Source organism: Taudactylus pleione, unplaced genomic scaffold (assembly GCF_031769625.1).
Source record: "Taudactylus pleione unplaced genomic scaffold, aTauple2 ptg000906l, whole genome shotgun sequence".
Classification (NCBI taxonomy): domain Eukaryota; kingdom Metazoa; phylum Chordata; class Amphibia; order Anura; family Myobatrachidae; genus Taudactylus; species Taudactylus pleione.
The window spans coordinates 1,907,632-1,925,732 of record NW_028285307.1 but is presented as its reverse complement, the minus strand read 5'-3'; the positions used below and the strand labels follow the sequence as shown (position 1 = coordinate 1,925,732).

General features: G+C 46.1%; 1 protein-coding gene across 1 annotated transcript in view; it reads left to right on the top strand.

Annotated features, from left to right (window-relative positions):
- The first annotated feature begins 7,752 nt into the window (after positions 1-7,752).
- TYROBP (transmembrane immune signaling adaptor TYROBP) overlaps positions 7,753-18,101 on the top strand; it is a 42,059-nt gene continuing 31,710 nt past the window's right edge. Inside the window, exon 1 of the mRNA XM_088459356.1 lies at positions 7,753-8,021. Within this exon, the coding sequence (XP_088315482.1) occupies positions 7,970-8,021 (52 nt within the window). The 5' untranslated portion in view covers positions 7,753-7,969. The remainder of the gene's footprint in view (positions 8,022-18,101) is intronic.

The window sequence follows — 18,101 nt, the reverse complement described above, 5'->3', positions numbered from 1 at the left end:
TTAGCGCCTTCAACTGCTAAAATATCCTCCTCCTCCATGTGCAATTCCCCAGAAGCATCCTCAATGATTACGTGTGCAAGATGTTGACTGCCCTTCCCCACATTTACAGAGGGCACACAAATGTTGGAACTTGGAGGATCCTCCAGTACACTAGTATTTAGGTCCGGCTCACACATGGCAACCGCGGACACACTTGCACTCTCCTCGGGGAATTGTGATTTCGATTTCTCAGGGCACACAGTTGGTTTTTCCGGAGCTGTCTTAACAACTTTCACATTTTTAATTGGACCACCACCACTACTACTACAAGCAGAAGGGCTATCAGAATCAGCAGTCTTCATAAAGAAAGGCCAAGGCCTTATCCTTTCCTTGCCACTTCGTGTAGTGAATGGCATATTGCCAATTTTTTGTTTATCTAAAGGCAAATATCCTTTCAATTTTTTTTTTCTTCATTTCAGTAAAACTTTCTTTACCATATCGATGGCGTGACTTAAGCCCTGGGGCATGGGCCTTCCTAGAGGTCGAGGAAGTTGACGGCCTTGCACTGCTGGCGGCAGCTACAACATGTGGTTCTTGGCCTTGCTCTCCTGTCATGTGACAGCCCTCCATATTTTTTCTGCAATCTAGAAGCAGCGTCACAATCACCGATAGTGTAGCCAAGGTGTGGTTACAAAATTCACACATGTACAGTCGTGCGCACACACAAAAATATTAGAAAAAAAGACAAATGATGATTTTTATTTTTTGTCAGCTCCAGAAGAATTTGGCCCCAGAGTTTTTTTTGGAGCACGATTGTAGTTGGGCAGCACAAGGTTGCAACGTGCGTTACTGGTTGGATGTTGTGCAACTACTGCGGTCAAGCCGAAAACCCACCCACACAAACAAGAAAAAAATATGACACTTTTATTGTTTTTTTTTTTTAGAACGACTGGAGTCGGGCAGCACAAGGTTGCAACGTGCATTGCTGGCTGGCTCTTGTGTGCTACTGTGGTTAGGCCTAACACACACGCACACACAGAAAAATATAAAAAGACACTTTTTTTTTTGGAGTCCAGAACTTGGGCCCAGAGATGGACACAGCACACAGCCCAGATGGATCACCAGACAGCACCGTGACAGTGACAGCACCGTGACCAGAGACCAGAATGGATCACCAGACAGCACAGTGATAGTGACAGCACCGTGACCAGAATGGATCAGCACAGACAGCACAATGATAGTGACAGCACCGTGACCAGAGACCAGAATGGATCAGCACAGACAGCACAGTGATAGTGACAGCACCGTGACCAGAGCCCAGATGGATCACCAGACAGCACCGTGACAGTGACAGCACCGTGACCAGAGACCAGAATGGATCAGCACAGACAGCACAGTGATAGTGACAGCACCGTGACCAGAGACCAGAATGGATCACCAGACAGCACAGTGATAGTGACAGCACCGTGACCAGAGACCAGAATGGATCAGCACAGACAGCACAGTGACAGTGACAGCACCGTGACCAGAGACCAGAATGGATCACCAGACAGCACAGTGATAGTGACAGCACCGTGACCAGAGCCCAGATGGATCACCAGACAGCACCGTGACCAGAGACCAGAATGGATCAGCACAGACAGCTCAGTGACAGTGACAGCACCGTGACCAGAGACCAGAATGGATCACCAGACAGCACAGTGATAGTGACAGCACCAGGACCAGAGACCAGAATGAATCAGCACAGACAGCACAGTGACAGTGACAGCACCGTGACCAGAGACCAGAATGGATCAGCACAGACAGCACAGTGATAGTGACAGCACCGTGACCAGAGACCAGAATGGATCAGCACAGACAGCACAGAGACAGTGACAGCACCATGACCAGAGACCAGAATGGATCAGCACAGACAGCACAGTGATAGTGACAGCACCGTGACCAGAGACCAGAATGAATCAGCACAGACAGCACAGTGATAGTGACAGCACCATGACCAGAGACCAGAATGGATCAGCAGACAGCACAGTGATAGTGACAGCACCGTGACCAGAGACCAGAATGAATCAGCACAGACAGCACAGTGATAGTGACAGCACCATGACCAGAGACCAGAATGGATCAGCAGACAGCACAGTGATAGTGACAGCACCGTGACCAGAGACCAGAATTGATCAGCAGACAGCACAGTGATAGTGACAGCACCATGACCAGAGACCAGAATGGATCACCAGACAGCACAGTGACAGCACCGTGACCAGAGACCAGAATGGATCACCAGACAGCACAGTGACAGCACCGTGACCAGAGACCAGAATGGATCAGCACAGACAGCACAGTGACAGTGACAGCACCGTGACCAGAGACCAGAATGAATCAGCACAGACAGCACAGTGACAGTGACAGCACCGTGACCAGAGACCAGATTGGATCAGCACAGACAGCACAGTGATAGTGACAGCACCGTGACAAGAGACCAGAATGGATCAGTACAGACAGCACAGTGATAGTGACAGCACCGTGACCAGAGACCAGAATGGATCAGCACAGACAGCACAGTGACAGTGACAGCACCATGACCAGAGACCAGAATGGATCAGCACAGACAGCACAGTGACAGTGACAGCACCGTGACCAGAGACCAGAATGGATCACCAGACAGCACAGTGACAGCACCGTGACCAGAGACCAGAATGGATCACCAGACAGCACAGTGACAGCACCGTGACCAGAGACTAGAAGGGATCAGCACAGACAGCACAGTGACAGTGACAGCACCGTGACCAGAGACCAGAATGGATCAGCACAGACAGCACAGTGATAGTGACAGCACCGTGACCAGAGACCAGAATGGATCAGTACAGACAGCACAGTGACAGTGACAGCACCGTGACCAGAGACCAGAATGGATCAGCACAGACAGCACAGTGATAGTGACAGCACCATGACCAGAATGGATCAGCACAGACAGCACAGTGACAGTGACAGCACCGTGACCAGAGACCAGAATGGATCAGCACAGACAGCACAGTGATAGTGACAGCACCGGTAGAAGAGACCAGAATGGATCAGCACTGACAGCACAGTGATAGTGACAGCACCGTGACCAGAGACCAGAATGGATCAGCACAGACAGCACAGTGATAGTGACAGCACCGTGACCAGAGACCAGAATGGATCAGCACAGACAGCACAGAGACAGTGACAGCACCATGACCAGAGAGCAGAATGGATCAGCACAGACAGCACAGTGACAGCACCGTAACCAGAGACCAGAATGGATCAGCACAGACAGCACAGTGACAGTGACAGCACCGTGACCAGAGACCAGAATGGATCAGCACAGACAGCACAGTGATAGTGACAGCACCGTGACCAGAGACCAGAATGGATCAGCACAGACAGCACAGTGACAGTGACAGCACCGTGACCAGAGACCAGAATGGATCAGCACAGACAGCACAGTGACAGCACCGTGACCAGAGACCAGAATGGATCAGCACAGACAGCACAGTGATAGTGACAGCACCGTGACCAGAGACCAGAATGGATCAGCATAAACAGCACAGTGATTAGACAGCACCGTGACCAGAGACCAAAATGGATCAGCACAGACAGCACAGTGATAGTGACAGCACCGTGACCAGAGACCAGAATGGATCAGCACAGACAGCACCGTGACAGTGACAGCACCGTGACCAGAGACCAGAATGGATCAGCAGACAGCACAGTGATAGTGACAGCACCGTGACCAGAGACCAGAATGGATCAGCATAAACAGCACAGTGATAGTGACAGCACCGTGACCAGAGACCAGAATGGATCAGCAGTCACCAGCCCAGGACACAGCAGATAGCACCAGCACCTCTCCCAGCCCTACACTACCCACCCTCCCTGTTCAGTCTCCACAGCTGGAGTGGAAATGGCGTCTGTCGCGTGGTCCCTATATACTACATTGATCATAGAGACGAGAGCTCGCAAACCAGGAGATTTCTGTCTCTATGGTGTCTGCCTGGATCCGACTCGGACATGCTAAATTCGGGTGGGTTCGGTTCTCTGAGAATCAAACCCGCTCATTTCTAGTTAAGACTCAGAAAGCCAAAACTGGTTTAGTCATAGACATGTGAAAGGACGAATGCAATAGGAATTTGCATTATATTTACCTTATCAGAAACAGTATATGGTAACTTAGTTTGTGCTTAGGAAACCAAATGTTTTTGGGTGGTATCGACGAAATTGATTTAATTTCTGTGAAATGTGAGACATATTTATTTATGTTTTTGGGCTCTATTTATTAACATTATTTTTACTAAAATAAAGTGAACAAGGCTGTTTTGTGTTGTCACACCCTTTTCACATTATTTTAGTTTCACCTGTAGTTATTACAGGGCAATTGGAGTAGAATTAGTAAAATTCTACTCCAAGCCCTAGTATCACTTATTTTTAGTAAAGCAGATCGCATTTCCCATAATTGTAATGGGAAATGTGATCCGACCTAAGTTACTAAAAATAAATTGTAAAAAAATACCGGGGGAAGCCCTGTGATAATAACGCCACCTGGAGGTGGCGTTATCCAGGGTCTCCCCCGGTTACCGGGCTCCCACTCTGCTCTAACGGGGAGAGCAGAGGCGGGAGCCGGTACCAGTAATCAGCTATGTGGTCTAAGCAGACCGCAAGCTGATTGCTGTACAAAAAAGAAAAAAAAAATTAAACATTTTTTTTTTCCTTACCTGAATCCAGGGACCGGTGATCGGGCCTCCGGTGATGGCTCCTCTCCGGTCAGCTGGTCTCCCATAGTACACCTGGGCCCGGTCATCAGGTGATCGGGCCCCAGTGCAGTATGGCAGATCACCTGATCGGGAAGCCCGGAGAAGATCACCGGAGGCCAAGTGGATGCAGGTAAGTGTAATGAAGGGAGGGGGGGGTCGCGGGGGGGAGGGGGGGTCGCGGGGGTCTGCGATCGCGGGGGCGGGGCTTAGCGCTGGGGGGGGCTTAGCGTCGGTGGGGGGGTAGTAGCGGTGGTCGGTCGGCGCATGCGCGGGCTCTTAGTCGCGGTGTTTTTTCAGAAAATACCGCTACTAGAGTGCGGATGGGATCCGCTGGGACAGAGCTTTATCGCAAGCAAATCCCTGTGATATTGCCTGAATTCGCAATGCGAATTCACTCGGTAATATCACACTACAATCCGCATTCAATATGCGGATTGTAGTAAATAGAGCCTTTTGTGAGAGAGCCTGATTGGTTAAGAGGAACCCAGGGTGGACTTACCCCCTGTGGGAATATGTATTGGAGTAGCATTAAAGGAGGCTTCGTGCCTGGTAATATTGTACATCTTTGAAAATCCTTTGTGGAGAAGAACTGCTGTTTGATTTCTGTAACCTCTTGTATGCTGATTATTCCCCTTCAATCCGAAGGGACGAGTCTTCTTTAAGACTTTGAGCAATAAACACCTTGCCTGACTTCAATTGCCTCAATCCTGAAATCAACAGAATTACGCCAAACGCTATTCCGTTCTCCGGCTGTTCTGGGTAAGAGCTCTGTGTCTCCAAGTTCAAGCCCTCTGCCAACTACCGTGCAGACCTGGTCCATTGCGAAGGATCAGGTGGGAACAGCCAACACCAATCAGGAGGTGTGTCCGCAGCTAATCAAACACATACGCAGCAGAAGTAGTTCCAGGTGCTGAGGTAGGAGCCTGAGTGTAACTAAAAGCGGTTCCAAACGCCGATGAAAGGAGCTTGGTGGTGGCAGCTTCAGTAAACGCCCACAGAGCAGTGGGCAGAGTCAGTGACAGGTGGTCACTGATGGTGAGTGGGAGTCCGAAAGCGCTAAGCCGTGACCAGGGCTGGCCTAGACGAAAAGGCGCCTGGTCACAAGAGGTAATTATAAAGAGGCAAATACTGTACAGTGCTATAACACTAAAATAACGTTTTTAAGGACATTTTCCTTAATTAACGTTATTTTAGTAGTCATGAAGCCACTTAGCACAGGAGATATCACTGATATCTATAGGCCTATGGGGCCTATTTATCATACCTTAAAACTCTCTGGCGGTAATTAGGTTTAGAACTGGCATGGAGTTCTACCTACTTACCAGAGGATTCATCATTCCTCCTCCCCATACCTATCTATTTTGAAAAGCTGTCATTTTTGTGATGACAGCTTTTCGGGAAATAGATAGTTATCTCTGTCTACACTAACTTACCGCAGCTGGAATCCGTTCTGCGCATGGGCTGTTACATTCGTAAAGCCAGCGCATGCGCAGCACTGCCTACAGTGGCGGTAAGTTTGTGTCCCCCCCAACCCCCCATCCCTCCCCGCTCACCTCCCCCCGTCCTCGCACTTATCTGCCCGCTGCAGCGCCTCCGGCTCCAGGGGCAGTGCTGTCACGTGTTCTCCCAGCAGCCCACGGTACAGTTTACAAAAAAAAATTATATATATATATTTTTTTTCTAAACTTTAATGTGTTCTGCCCTATATCCTATTCAGAGATGGTCACAGATCTATAGTGGTATAACGAGGTGAATGGTACCAGGAAAGCGTTATGTTATGTACATGCTCTCTGGCTGTTAGTACTGCAGCATAAACTACAGAACTTTGTATTCCCTGTGGGGGAGATGTATCAAGCCTCAGAGAGAGATAGACTGGAAAAGTGGCCCAAAGCAACCAATCGAAGTAACAGATGCTGCTTAGGTTTGATACATCTCCCCTTGTATGTGCACCATAAACAGCTCTGCATTACCCTCAGGCACTCCTGTTTTATCTACTTATTCCCTATAACCCTAGTATTTATATGTGTCATTAGCGACATTACCTATCATGGTGTACTAGAAATACAGGGACAATTCATAGTGGTATCAGTGTGGCCCTTCCTATATGTAAGAGCCTGCGAGTGGCAGGAACTGCCGCGATTCCTGCGATGTAACCTGTAGATTTACAGTGGCAACAAGTTAAAAGGTGAAACCAGGTTCCAGACAGCTGAGCTTCTCCAACTGTTGTCACCAGGGGGTGCGGAGATTCCCTGCAAATCAGGAATTTACACCTTACTTTGGGGATCATTACAGTTTGTTTGTTCCTTCCATCACGACTTTGACTAAAGCAGGGGACACACTATATGATACATCATTCGATATTCTGTTTTATCGTCTGCGACGAATCGGAACAACCAGGGCCGTAACTAGGCATTTGAAGGCCCCATAGCAAAAGTTTGTAAGGGGCACTATGTACCGCTCAATGGTAAAAAAATATATATTTTGCATGTAACTTTGACGAGGAAGATGGGTCCCCCTCAGCTCTGGGCCCCATAGCGGCTGCACCCCTTGCACCTATGGTAGTTACGCCCATGGGAACAACCATCGTATAGTGTGTACCCTGAAAAACACCGAATACACCATATGAAGAATTGGGTGGTCGCCTCCTGCGATGGGATGTGCTGCGCATCAGATGGGACGATAACACGGACAATGCGGTGTAGTTAGATTAGACGTGTAACGATATTTCTCACTATCGTACAGGGGATCGTGCAGTGTGTACGGTGATGTGATCTTTCGTTACAACGCATCGGCGTGTCGCTGGGTCGCCTGGTCAAACAGGTGGGCACCCAACCACAGAACAATGGCTCCTATGTATAAGAGCTGGCAGTCAGCGTCCATAGGGACAGCAGCATTAGTTACAGCCCTGTGTGAGCTTGTTGAGCAAAGTTGGAAATGTGGTTTCACAAGTCAGTCTTTCCTCTTCTGGCCCGGCCGGCTGCTCTGACCACGGAGCTCTGCACCTACTGCACTCACTTCCTCATCACACAGGGACAGGGACTCAACACTCTCAGCTGGTTTCAACATGAAATATCTATATTAAAAAAAATCTAAAAAAAGGGATACTGGCCAGCCCCACAAATGAGCGATTAGACGGGGAAGCATAACAGGAGGTAGGGCGCCTACACTGCAAACATTAGCTATCAACCTCACGGGCAGCATATTACTCTGCACTCAGAAAGATGATCCAGGGTCTTCCAATCTCCGTCTTGTTCCTGGGCCTCACTATAATAGGTAAGTAATCTACCCCCACCCAATATTCACAGCAATCTGCAACCATCACCGAGTACATTACTAGCACATTTTACTCTCTCTATCTATCTATCTATCTATCTATCTATCTATCTATCTATCTATCTATCTATCTATCTATCTATCTATCTATCTATCTATCTATCATATCTATCTAATTATCTATCTCATAATTATCTATTTATCTATCTATCTATCTATCTATCTATCTATCTATCTATCTATCTATCTATCTATCTATCTAATTGTCTATCTATCTATCTATCTATCTATCTATCTCATATCCATCTCTCTCATATCTATCTATCTATCTATCTATCTATCTATCTATCTAGCTCATATCTATCTATCTATCTATCTATCTATCTCATATCTCTCTATCAATCTATCTATCTATCTATCTATCTATCTATCTATCTCATATTTATCTATCTATCTATCTATCTATCTATCTATCTATCTATCTATCTATCTATCTATCTACAAAGACCATGGCTAAGCCATCTTATATTTTTATGCTTTGTGCTCTAAAACAATAGACGTTGTTAACTCTCCCTGATGGAATCCACTTAAGATATTCTTTTTCTGTTTATTTATTTTAAAGCTGGGGACACACTATTCGAGATATTGTTCGGACATTTCACATAGGCCCCATGCCGCTATATCAGTATACCTGCCTGTGTGTACTGGTGACCCGCCGCACAACCCATACACTGGCGGCAGGAATCACCGAAAATGACATCACTACCGGTTCCTAAGGCCAATCATGTTGGCTGGCGGATTGGTAAGTGTGTATGTACAATTGATTGTGCAGAACACTTACCAAATCATTAGATCGGTTGGCTCGTCGGGCGGGACGTCTGATCCATCGTTCAGGCATGTACCCAGTATAAGGTGATTATTCATGCTCAGGTATAGGTGATAATTATAGCCGTGTGCTACCTTTGTGCAACGTTTTGTTTAGCTTTTAGCGATTTTTTTGTTTTGTTTTAGAGCAAATATTTTTGGCATGATATAAGATATAATAAAAAGGTGATTAGTGAAGATGATTTATTTATTCAAAATTAGCATCTAAGTAGCACTATCAGCCAAATTGCTGTTAATACCACTTTAATTAACCATCTAGCCCTGGTGATCTCTGTATTAGTTTCCTGAATAATTTTAGATATTTCACTGACAAATAGTAGTGGAAAGTAGATTATATTAGAATATATAACCAAGTGATAGCTATATTATTATTAATGTTTTAATATTTATTTTAATTATTTTTGTTACTCATTTAGTTAACCGTGAAGATAAACTGAATGGGCAAATTTGTTCAGGGTGGTAACATTGTAATTAATACCCCTTTTCCACCTAAATTCCGGGTCTGACCCTGAGTTGGAACAAAGTTCCTATCCGGATCAGACCTGGAATTTTGCCGGCGCCGACTCGGGATATTCCCGAGTCAGCGCCGCTCACACCGCAGTCGGGTCTGCATAGACCCGGCTTTTGCGGAGTGAAAGTGGTCGCTTGGAGATGATGTCATCTCCAAGCGCCACTGAAGCCGGACCAATCGGCCGGCTAGCAGCGCACTCCAGGTCATCGTGACCCGGGTTTTAGCTCCGGTGTAAAAGGGGTATTAGAGATTTTTCCTTAGATATTTTAAACAAAATGCAACAGGTGTCAGTTTATACTCCTGCATTGTGGAAACCTTTTTATTTATTTTAAAAGATTAAGAATTATTTTTTCACACTTAAAAATAAAGACCCCCCATGTCTATCTACAGCTAGAAACTATTAAGAAATCTGCTGCAGGTTTGGGGGCAGGTGGTGCGTCAGGACATGGGGTGCGGCTGGTACATCTCTACTACTTAAACTTATATTCATTTCCAAAGTCCCAGCCAAAACTACAATGGGTGCTTACATATTATTGTGCAAAGTCAGTGCTCAGACCCCAACACTACAAATAAAATAGATAATGAAATATTGCAGATGATAGAGAATTGTACTGTCTTATGGTGTAAGTCTCAGAGATTGCTCAGTACACACTGCCATATCTTTGAGAGGTCTTCAAACACACCAAGTCAATCATTTTGTTTTGTAGTCGCTGTCATGTGCTTTATCTGCACATAACTGTATAATACGGGTGGCAGGGTGATTACCATTGCAGGGTTCCAGGTAATATTAGTGTGAAGTTTGTATGTTCTCCCCATGTTTGCGTGTGCTTCCACTGGGTGCTGTGGTGTCCTCCCATATTCTGAAGGCTTATGCATACACACAATGATTTTTTGAACGATTATCGTTAACGATATAATTTATCGTTCAATCGTTGAAAAAATCATTCACTTTCTAAGTTAAAATGATGAACGATTATTGTTCATGCGCGTTCACGTTTGTAGTTTGTATTTCAGTCAGACTGACCAACTCAACGATTTTCATTAAGGGAATATGCAAAAATCGTTTGTTGTTCAAAAAAATCATTCATTACATTTAGTAAATGAACGTTGTTAGCAAACGATTTTCGTTCATATTTCCCTTTACAAAATCGTTGTGTGTGTGTGTATGCAGCTTTACTGTTACATTGATAGTCTTTCAAGCAACTGAATACATTATAGTGAGTGCCTTACGGAACTATAGATTGTAAGAGCCGCTGTGGCAGTGTGTGAACGATATAAACATTCTCTGTCTGTATTTTGATGCCTATCTTAAGTCCTGAGTCGGACGTTTAGTCCCTGAATTCAGACCGGTGACATTCCGCGGCAAGCGACGGAAATTTCGGAACACCCTATCCTGTAAACGGGACCTGGGTCAGACGTCGCGGGTTACCCTTACACTGCAGGGTTAAACAGGTGGTTCCTGTGATAAACCCTGCAACCTACCCGGGTTTAAACCTAGCAGCAACCCAGGTTTTAGCTATGGTGTAAAAGGGGTATTAGATTATGATATAGTTAGGCTTGCCATAATATCCCTTTAATCCGGGTCAACTATAAATTATACCCCTTTTCCACCTAAATTCCGGGTCTGACCCGGAGTTGGAACAAAGTTCCTATCCGGATCAAACCCGGAATTTAGCCAGCGCTGACTTGGGATATTCCCGAGTCAGTGCCGTTCACACCGCAGTCGGGTCTGCATAGACCCGGCTTTTGCGGAGTGAAAGTGGACGCTTGGAGATGACGTCATCTCCAAGCACCACTGAAGCCGGACCAATCGGCCGGCTAGCAGCGCACTCCAGGTCATCGTGACCCGGAGTGCGCTGTTCCCATAGCAGGGTTTCACGGGCTACGCCTGTGTTAAACCCTGCTAGTTACCTGTGTTGGATTGCCGGGTCACTCGACCCGGCGATCCAACCCTCTGCCCTTTTACACCAGGGAGCTGCCCGGGTTAACCCTTCAAAAACCCGGGTTTAACTCCGGTGTAAAAGGGGTATAACACAGGTTCTATGGCTGACTACATTTTACCTGGTTTTAATCAGTCACAGAACCTATGTACAGCATAGGTGCACCAGATTACAGGAATATTATAGCAAGCCTACATATAGAAGACATAGGAGACATATAGGAGACATATAGGAGACATAGGAGACATATAGGAGACATATAGGAGACATATGAGACATATAGAAGACATATAGGAGACATAGGAGACATATAGGAGACATAGGAGACATATAGGAGACATATAGGAGACATATAGGAGACATAGGAGACATATAGGAGACATATAGGAGATATAGGAGACATATAGGAGACATATGAGACATATAGAAGACATATAGGAGACATAGGAGACATATAGGAGACATAGGAGACATATAGGAGACATATAGGAGACATAGGAGACATATAGGAGACATATAGGAGACAAGCGTTAGACTGACTCAGATTTGCCTGCAGGAAAAAATAACAGCAAACCACCAATTAATGAGAACTCTGTTGATTAGGATAATAGATGAGACAGCCACGTGGGGACAGGGAGAGAAGAGACACCAAGGGCAGCAGTAATATGACATTACTATAGTTTAATCGATATAAAAAAGCAAAATAATATAACTAATAATAATGCAGAATTGATGTGGTTAATTATTAGACGAGTATCTGACAAGAGAAAGAGGGGGAGAACGAGGAGCGAGGAGGCAGCTAATTACTTTAATCATCATTAAATTGAATTGACGAATTGATGTGAACTGGTGATGGATGATATTAATTATAGGCTTGTACTAGATAATAGATGGAGGCGTATAGGGAAAGCGCAGACAAGGAGAGAAGTAACATACTGAAAACAATCGTCTGCCAGTGGCCGAGAATATAAAGCAAAGATTTCCGTGTTCTCTAACAAAATATATTCTCCTTACATAACGTTTTTTAATTTGCATTATTAAATAATGTATCATGAACAGTAACAAGTATACAGTATGTGGTACAGTCTGGGGCTTATGCTGAGTACGGATTACGCCAGGATTGCATGAAATCACACTGCGCATACCCAGAAACGCAGCTGCATTTCTGTGTGAGTATGATGTCAGCACTTTTGCAGACTTGCGCCTGGAGATGAGAGAAGGGGCGTTATAACGTGGGCAGAAATCAGAGACGGTGGACTGGGATATACCACTGAGAAATCCATATTATTATTTCTGGGTGGTCAAATGCAGATTACAGATGATGGTGACACTAGTGAATCGCTTGTGATCGGATGATTATGCCTGTTGGAGTTGGAGAGTGCTAATGCACATTCTCCATACTAGGGTTCCAACAGGGAGGCTTCAAATCCATAACCAAGATGGCCACTGACCCTATTACTGCGCATGCGCGGTCCCACCTTGTCACTGTATTAGAGCTCCGCAGTGGAAGAAGGACGCTGGTGTGTACCCCACTCTGCCATGCTACCGCTACCTCAGGGGCGTCTCTATAATGGGTGCAGTGTGTGCGGTGCACACGGGACCATATTATGTAAAACGTCGGGTCTCCCAGTTCTACTCAAACACCGAAAAATGGCCAGCGTGGATATTTTCCTACGTTTTGCACATGCGCTGTTAGGAAACCGCTGGGAAAATGGCACCGCGCACATGTGCAATAGACTTCCGGCACACTCTAGCGCCCAGAGTTCATTGATTCTGTGGTGGCCGGCCAGCCACCTCAGTCGGCAGCTGGCCGCCGGAGTGAGAGGAGGGGGCCCATGACGGGGGGATGCACACGGGCCCCCTCCTCTCTAAAGATGCACCTGCGCTACCTGTACGCAAATATTCCAACAGCGCTTGCTACACTGACGCAGATGGGAGCCGGTTTTGCTGCCTCTGTATACAATATACTGTAACTTTATATATGCCTAATAGGGAATGATCTATTCACAACAAAACAAATGTTTAAAAATATGGGTGCAATATACTGTACATACCAAGTGTACTGTATGCGTGGTGCAATCCAGGCGCAGATGCTAATACGGCTGATCTACGTGCATATTGCGTTAGTTGCAGCATCACAAGTGGACGCCGTTGCAGCTTTTTTCTATGAAGATTTGGGGGCGCAATTGATAAGCCCCTACGTGCCTTTGCAGGTTTGATAAAGCAACATTAAGCAATGCCTTGGAGTTTACTGACACCTGTAACAGGGACACAACTGAGGCAAAAAAGTGGCATCTGGGGTATATTTACAACCACAAAAATTCTGCATCCTCACACAATGATTATAGTAGGTCTATCTCTAGCGTATTTAGTTGATGAAACAGTTATTATTTCAATCGATCATGAAATTTAAATTTAAATGAATAATATATCAGAATTTATGCAGAAATATTTCTCAAATTCCGCTTTAGACTGGTTTTCCAGAGCCCCTACATGTAAGTAAAGTGTACAGTATGTTTGTGCTGCTCTCTCATCCTATACTCCTGCTGTAACAGCTGCATGTACCAAGGGCCTGATTCAGAGCCGGACGCTCTGACCATAGCGCTCGCTCTGAATCACTGCCCTCCTACCTAAAATTGGAGCGGCCTCCTGGCCGCTCGCATAGCTGTGGGTGACCACTCACAGCTTATGCGAGCGGCCAAAAAGATGGTCGCGATGGTCAAGACCATCGCGACCAACGTGCTTGCGACGAGACCCTGCGGTAGGGTCTCGCTGCCGCAAGCCCAGGAGTGCTTTTGGCTCTATCAGAGCCAAAATCACTCCCACTGACATCACTAGTGATGTCAGTGGGGCCGGCCCCAGATGGTAGGCGTTCCCATGGGAACGCCTCCGTCTGGGCAGCAACGCCCCCCGGCACACCCACCAAAGGGGGTGTGCTGTCCTCACCATCGACAGCACGCCCCCTTTGGTGCCAGACCCATAGCGACAACTTGGCTGTCGCTATGCGGGTCTCACGCACAGGGCCGCCAAGAGCCAAGGCGGGCCTTGGTAATAGGGGGCGTGGCCTAATCTCGGGAGGCGTGGCCACGCCCCCTTGCCAAAAAAATAAAAATAAAATAGATTTGCAGCGCACGCGCCGAGGAGGGGGGGGGGGGGCGCTCTGAGCCCCCTCAGCCCGGCGCAAAGCCAGGGGGGGCGCGATCAGTGTGATCGCTCCCCCCCGCAGGCATAGGAGACTGCTGTGGCTGCTGCTAATGCAGCCACGAGCAGTCTCCAACTGCAGCTCAGCACACGCCGTGTGCTGGGCTGCTGTGAGGGAGGGGGGGCGTCTGACCCGGACCCCCGCTGGGCCCCTCAGGAAGCCCGGGCCCGGGTAATCTGTACCCGCTCCCCCCCCCTCTCGGCGCCCCTGCTCGCGCATGCGCACGACGGAGCTCCCTCCGTCATGCGCATGCGCACTAGGCACCATCGACCTACTTGCGAGCACTCAGTGCTCGCGAGCGGGTCTGAATTAGGCCCACAATCCCTCTGCACCCCAGGAGCCCCATAAAGCTAATTCCACCCTGCCAGCTAAACACCCTTCTTATACAATTTAATTTAATTTTCTATAGTAAATCCAAAGCAAATGGCTCATGCGGCCTCCATTAGAATTCTTCACTATTGAAATATGCAACTATCTAATCCCCATGTGGTCACCTGTTGTGGTGTCAGCTAAAAGAAAGTATCGGAATTTGCATTCACGCTGCAGTAAATGTTATTGTCATAGATTAGATGATTAAACATCTCAGATCCCACTACTACTATTACCGGCATTAGTACTACTACCAGTATGAAACCCGTGTTACTCTCTGACAAACACCAGCTTTTTTAAGTGTTAACGCAAAACAGAACAGGACCTGAAAAAAAAAACAGTGAAATAAGCCAATATTACGTACGGTACGTACACCACAAACAGCGGCAACAAAAGAATCAGACTGTGGCCACTTTTTAATAGTACTAGAACTGCTAGTGCCAAAGCAGCCGGAGTATATCAACAGCTACAGGCTAAGTTTATTGTAGAAACTACACTGGAGGGACAGCAGGTGGTGCTGTCTTTTAAGTTGTCATTGTTGTAGTAATTCTTTGTGGTGACAGTATACTATCTTTCAAAGTCTTGTTTGTTAGTCCTCCATGTGAGGTTAATTTGTTATGATATATTAGGGATGGCCATCAGTATGGTTACCATCGATGGCAAAATAGAAAGTGGCCATCGATGGTAACCAATTATGCAATGGAAGACTATCAATGGCTTCAACAACCGATGGTCATCCCTGTTCTATGACTGATTGGCTTTGCAGGTGTCGGGGAGCGGAGCTATACTCCCTGGCTCGGCACTTTAAAAATAAAAACACAACTACTACATGGTCATGTTCTTCCATCGATGGGGGGAAACCATCTGGTTTCCACCCGTCAATGGGAAAACAATCAATATCGCCCATAAACCATCGATGATTACGAATCATCAATGGACGATGGCCATCCTATGATATATATAGTTTTACCTGTTCATGCATCACCTTTCATTTATATTTCTATTACTGCAACTAGCTGGTGCTGCTCTTACTGGTATGGGAAATGGGGTAGAAGAATTACTGAACACAACACTCATTTCTCTGGTACCGGAAGTATTGGAAAATAATCTAATTAGCGCAGATGTCAGTGTCAGCATTTTGTTATAAGCAGAAATATTGCTGTAGTGCTGTAACCAATAAGTGCATTTCGCAGGGAGTCCGATCTTATCCTGCTCATGTCTGTTTCTTATACTGCATCTTGCTACCTATTCCGTGCAGATCCTCCAGTCTGTTTCATGTATGTCCAATACCATCACTTACAGGGTTGGACTGGCCCACAGGGGTACAGTGGAAATCCCTGGGCCCCACTGACTGTGGGCCCACCCCCTCATTTAGGTGTCAGGTTCCAGACCTCAAATTACATATTGTTACTCTATTAGATGGTCAGATACCTGGGGGCTAGGTTCCCTTCTATAGATACTACACCAAGATTTTTCTAATGGTTAGCCAAGCATCTGGTGGCTGGCCACACCCCCTCTGGTGGATGACCACACTGCTTAAGTATGGGCCCCTACCACTGCATTCCCCCGGTGGGCCCTTCACACCCCAGTCCGACACTGATCACTTAGTACTGTCACTGATTACGCTGCTTTATCTTCCTGTTTTTACGTCACAGAATTATTCGCATTATGTGGATATTTTATGTGTTGGGCAAAACCATTTGTAGATCTTTTCTCTTTGGTGTAAAAATACATTTAGAGAAAATAAGAAGCAAATCTGTTCAATTTGTAATGTCCAGATCCTACCAGAACTTCCCGTTTCAATTCCTTGATTTATTTAAAGCCCTAAAACTGTTAAAATACAAAGAAATATAAAACGTTGACCTTTTATAGATTAATCTTCTCCTACAGTGCACCCAACGCCCACAACGGAGTATACTTTTCATTGCAAGCTGTGTCAGATTGTCATACTGAAGCTGATTGGATGATTGACTTGGACTCAGCAAAATCTGGGAGGCTTCTCTGAAGCCAGAAAGACTCTGCTGGTCCCCACTGCCAGCAATGGGGACTGTACCGCTAGGGCCACCTATAAATGGCGTGAGCTAAATGCCACTTATAAACAGGAGTGAGCTAAGCTTACCGCTGCTTGCTAAATACTGGATGGATTTCATAACCACTTTAGTGAGTGCTGACCCCTAGTTGCCCTGAGTGGGACCCTTCATCAGAATGACGTTTTCTGTGAAAAGATTTGGTTTCCAACAGAATGTGATGCATTTTTGACATAGGTCTCCAACATGGATACCTGGGCCCAATTAATGCCCAACCAACAAACAACGCAATTATAACTTGCACAAGCGCAGAGTGGCTAGATCATTGCCTTACACAACATCAGCAAATCTGCTGAAACATTTTCTGCTGCTGTAAAACCATCCTTAGCTTTGGGGATGCCCAAGATGGAGTCCCCAACCGCAGACATGGCACCTCCCTCCTATTAGACATTGATCACCACTAATGTTTCCTTAGGAGGCAGGTGGTAGGGGTTGCATCCTTTGAATGCTCCTTGGTGGGAGTTTAGTGCTTGGCTGCAGCATCACAACCAAGTGCCACACTCACAACCCATCACAGATAAAAAGCTGCCGGTTGCTTTTCCTCTGTGTAAGCAGATGGTGCTCCAAGTGGGGGTACCAAAGGGGCATTCAAAAATTATAACATTATGTCACTCACACAAGGAGAGATGTATCAAACCTTCAAGAGAGATAAAGTGGAGAAATTTCCCATAGCAGCCAATCAACTTCTAACCGTAATTTATCTAGTACAGTCTATAAATTGACAGTTAGAAGCAGATTGGTTGTAATAATCAACTTCTCTACTTTATCTATCTTGAAGGTGTAATACCTTTCCCCATAGTTGTCTCAGATGCCCCTATACCTTTCGGGTCCTAGGCAACCACTTATACTTATCTACTGGTAGTGCCATCCTTGACTAGATATTCTGCTGATCTGGCTAAAAGTTGTTCTCTTGTGATGATCTGGCCAGAGGTTGTTCTCTTGTGATGATCTGGCCAGAGGTTGTTCTATTCTGATGATCCAACTACAGGAATGTTCTATTCTGGTGATCCAGCTACAGATTGTTCTAATCTGATGATCCAGTTACTGGTTGTTCTACTCTGGTGATCAGGCTACATGTTGTTCTAC